General features: G+C 36.7%; 1 protein-coding gene across 1 annotated transcript in view; it reads left to right on the top strand.

Moving 5' to 3' along the window:
* The window catches only part of LOC137653189 (uncharacterized), a 13,831-nt gene that overhangs the window by 7,389 nt on the left and 1,442 nt on the right, over positions 1 to 5,000 (top strand). The window contains exons 2-3 of the mRNA XM_068386571.1: positions 1 to 130; positions 686 to 1,023. The exon at positions 1 to 130 is cut by the window's left edge and continues 35 nt beyond it. Coding sequence (XP_068242672.1) covers positions 1 to 130; positions 686 to 1,023 — 468 coding nt within the window. The remainder of the gene's footprint in view (positions 131 to 685; positions 1,024 to 5,000) is intronic.

Genomic DNA, 5,000 nt, shown 5'->3' with positions numbered 1-5,000 from the left:
TCCTGGTAGCTGGCATAAATACTCATGCGGTTCTTGCAATTACCAACAATGTCATGTACCATTCGATTGGAACAGTCACAGAAGTAATCTTGGACACTTTTGCCATTTATGATGGAGTTCCTAAAATTAGGTGAGTCTGAGTGGGCTTTGAGGTCCTTGCTTCCATGTATGAGATTTAGTGTAGATTTTATGCTTTGATTTTGGTAAGGTTATCCTCTGAGAAAATGCAGTGCTTGTAACTCAATCCTTCTGACATTTCACCTTAACTTTATTTGTATTTTGTAATCAGCCTTATTCTCTTCTTCAATAGACTTCTGATAAGATAATGTGAAAAGTATTTCTTCCAGAAACATCATAGTTGTTTCCAATGAAAAATACCAAACAGGTCCTCATCAATAATGTGTGTTGTTTTGAGATGTATCTTGATTATCACAAATATTCGTCCTGAAATAAATTGGCAGATCCTTCCTCGTACTTATTCTGATTACTGAGCAGGTAATCTTTTATGAAATACCTCTTTTTTGTTGGAAAAACTGTAGATAAAAAATGTCTTCAAATGCTCTTTTAGATATAATCTACATATTTATCTGGTGATTTTTTTTTTTTCTAAAAGAGACCCTGATTTTTTACTTGCAATGGAATGACGTGTACATCATTTCTTCAAACGCGCCCATTTATTCGACAGGTGTTTAGCCATTTGCTCAATAACGGGGTGTCCAATAGCGGCCTGGGGTGTTGAAAACAGCGGCTCTGGGGACTGCCGTGTCCTCAGGGGAACAGCCGTTTCCACCAGCACTGCCATTACCTTAAGCGCCACTAAAGCCCCCCTGACCGTGTACGTCCCAGTCAACTCGACTCTCAAATTCGTCCAGAAGCCCTACGCTTTGCTCCTTCACATCGCAGGTTCATATTCTTGGTGGCAGATGAGGATCAATTGCAGAAATAAGGGAATTGCGTTGTACAGCCCGACGTCCAATGCAATAATAGGGGACTTGTTTGGTACATATGGCAAGATGTGGAGTGGTAAGGAAATATTTTCTTTTTCTATGCAGGATGAGTGAATTCTCGAGAACTATTTATGAGTGGACCAATTATTTAGCTTTTTCATTTGTGAATCCTGTAGGACTGCAAGTGGTTTAAATTATTTTGATATGAAATAATTTCCTATCCAATAGGCGTAGGGGATGACGATGATGATGATGATGATGATAGTGATGATGATGAATTTATGAATGTTTCTTGATTTTCAGCAAGTCTTTTCCATTATAGCCCAATTAATTCTCATAGTTTGAACTCTCGAAAAAATATCAGGGCTTGCATTGTTATGACTAGAAAATACTTATATTTGAAATGATGACTATGGTGTAAGCCTTTAAAAATCTTTGGTGTACTACAGTAAGGCTACACGTATAGGCCATGAACTATGAAGTGTCCACATGCTCCCCCCCCCCCCCACACATTTCAATAAACCAGTACTTTTCATATGCCATAGTAAGACTAGAACATGAAATTTTAATTTCACATGAAAAATGCTGGGATGCAAAATGAGTTTTGTATGTTGAAGAGATATCTCCATAAAAGGTTGATTTTGCGATTTGTGTCATGACAAAGTTCATTAAGAGACAAAATGAATCACTAAAGGCACATTCGCTATCTTATATAGCATGGTATGTGATATCTCATTTGAAATCTAATTTCATGTACAAAGAAAACACATAGTTTTTCTGTAGTCATCTTTGTACATGCATGTAACATGTTTTTCAGGTGGCCACTGAATTCAAGTGTCGAATTTTCTTACAAATTCATATTTTACACAACTTTAGCTGATAATAATTCCAGATTACTTGTCTGAGAATGAGCTTGCAATTATCTTTCAGATGGTGCAAGAACTATCAAAATATCTTCAAAATTCACAAAGATACTGGAACTGAAACTATGTAGAGGTATTTGTAATTTTATAATAGAATATCTAAACAGACCCAAAAACTACTCTAGTGTTTTTTTTTATATATATAATTTTAGGATTAAGGGAAGTGTCACTTAACAAGCAGTCCCTAGCCAGGCATCATGAACTGATTTTTACCACGCTTACTGTGCAGTTTCATACCTAACATTTATGTCTCAGTTTTTATAGATTCGGTCGTTCAAAAACTACTCCTATAGTCTAGATTGGAAACGGACGTTGCCCAAGCAGCGAACCAGTCATCACATTTTAGTCAATCAGATTGCCCGAAATCCTGGGTTAAACTGTGTATTCTATACTTAATTCGATAACTTTGTCCATGTAATCAATGAAATCTCCGATGATGGATCTACTCATACTGCTCATGGTATCACACACAAAAAAAAAAAAAAAAAAAAAAACCGATTGAAGAAAATGAGGTAACCATTGACGATCAAAGATCATTACATCTTGATGATGTCACTTTGCCTGACTATCATCTTACAGTAAGAAAAGACCCGGACCCAAAGCTTCAAGTTGTGAAGCGGTCATAATTATGTCGAACAGCAACCAGCCATATCTATGTCCAGGCAATGAAAGATGGTATGGTTTCACAGTTATGTTCAATATCGGAGTCATCAGTTAGGAATTATCCTCAGAAATATTCAAAGGACGTCAAACTGCTTGGCATGGTCCATCTTACAAGTATTAACATCTACTACAAGATGGCTGGCAAGAAGATGGCAGGCTTGGGGTTTTCTGATATCTTACTGAAGGCAGGTCTGATCACATCTGGCTCAGTTGATAGTGTTATTAAAGGCAAGCATTTTGACAAGGCAATACACTGCCACATAGTTTTGCTGAAGGCATTCAAGCTACTACTGTTTGGGAAGTTCTTTTCCTACATAGGGAATGATCAACTAGTTGCAATATTGACTGATGAGACATGAAAGGCAATTACACATTTTCTCTCTGATGCGGGCCCTGATTCCCTCAATGATATTATCAACAAGGAAGAGCTGGGGATAATCTTTTATGCATATTCACGCTTCTGGGGAGATGTCCTGAACGGGTCAATTGAGAAAACCGCTCTGCTCTGGGTTTCATCTATGGACCACATATGGTTGGTAGTCTTTCTTATGTAAACTGTTAAACACAACGATTTCTACCTTTATGCCATATGCGTTTGCAAGATCTGGATCTGTTTTTCAGCTATGGGGGGCAAAACTATGAAATATATTCGAGTTACTTTTCAATTTTCCTTGTAAATCTGGACGAATCACATCCTGGTTCCTTGGAATTGGTGAATTCAGGAGTACGGTATTCAGTGTTGCACACTCTTTTATTCCTGGCAACCGAGTGATAATGACAAAAGCATGGAAGAGACCTTTATGAGACATAACAAATCACAGGATGGATCGGGAGTAACAGGTTCCCTCATCATCTTCAATGTCATTAATAATGGGGTCGATTCATCCATGTAAGTTGATATGTCCACGTAGCATTACAGATTCTTGGTGAAAGATCAAACAACCTAGAGGGTACGCATTGAGACCTTAGACCAACAAAGGTCTCTTGAAGCAACAATATGTGAAGAAGGCCAGGGAAGCAATGAAATGCTTTATCAATTCATTTGACATATAAACAGATGATCTTTTCCTGTCGTCTAGAGCCACCGTTCCACTAGATGTGGCCAACGATGTTTTGCGAGCTGAATCTGTGGAAGAGGCTGAGATAAATTCATGAGCAGTCGTATAGAAGTAGGGAAAGGCTTTTATTCACCTGATAAAACTACTCAATCTCAAATCTCTAGAGGACACCATCAAGCGAGTGAAGGTAACTGCAAGTAGCAATAAGGTTATTGATTATAATTAACAAATAAAAAAATTCAGCTATTTATTAAGTATCAGCAGCAGAAGAACTTTCCCTTGGACGTGGCCAAGTTACTCGTCTACCCACTGATCCCAGTGCTGTACTCTTAAGCTACTGAAGATGGATTCTTGAACAAAAAACATTAGAAAGTCGTTGATGCCATCTTGCTTCCTATGGATCAAATGCTTGCAATCTATGATGGGAATGCAACATTTTATTTCATAGAGGATCTTCTTGCAAATTTCAAAGTGATATGCCAAAAGGTATTGAGCCTTGTGTCAAAGGAGGACATAATCTTCAGCATTGATTCGTACAACCATGATTTGATACAGGTTACGGAATGCTAACGGAGAGGAACAATTGAAAACACAAAGTGATCAAAGGATTCGGAAGCCTTGCTTACTAATGATTTTAAAATGAAAAAGCTCATCGACTTGCTGATGCAGCAGCAGACCTTGTTGATGATTCCGATGAAAGCAATGTGGAATCAGATGTGGATATTACTCTATATGTCACAATTAATAAGGATCGTGTGATTTTGACTCCGATAGTGATGAGGATTGGACTATTGGACTATGATGGTCATAGCATGATATAGAAAAGATTATACGTATTGATATACGACATAATTTTTTACACATATATCTCTGAATTATGAAAAGTAAATATTAAGTACAAAATCAGAATTGAGCTTGCAGAGTACAAATATTCTACAGTATATGCCCCTTCATAGTTTCAGTTATGGCACCTTCATGAATTCTGAAGATATTTTAATAGGTCTTGCAGCATCAGAAAGATGATTAAAAAAATTCTTTTACAAGTAATCTGACATCGATATCTGTAAAAGAAATTTTGTAAAATATATTAGTAAGAAAATTCCATACTTGATTTTAGTGACTATCTCAAAAATACTTTATGTCATGTTACATACATATATAGGGATCAGTGTAAAAAATCTATGGATTATGAAGTTAAGTGTACATTTTACATGAAATTAGCTTCCAAATTAGGTATCACATACCATGATATATGAAATAATCTGCCTTCAGCGATAAATTTTGTTGCTTATTAAAATTTGACACGACGAGAATCGGAAAATCGCTATCATAGGGTGTCCTCCCTTTATCTTGCAAAACTCATATTGCATTCCAGTATTTTTTCTGTTGAAATTTAGTAATATGTCCTA

This window comes from Palaemon carinicauda, chromosome 14, assembly GCF_036898095.1.
Source record: "Palaemon carinicauda isolate YSFRI2023 chromosome 14, ASM3689809v2, whole genome shotgun sequence".
NCBI classification, from domain to species: Eukaryota; Metazoa; Arthropoda; class Malacostraca; order Decapoda; family Palaemonidae; genus Palaemon; species Palaemon carinicauda.
This window is presented reverse-complemented; position numbering and strand designations above follow the sequence as displayed.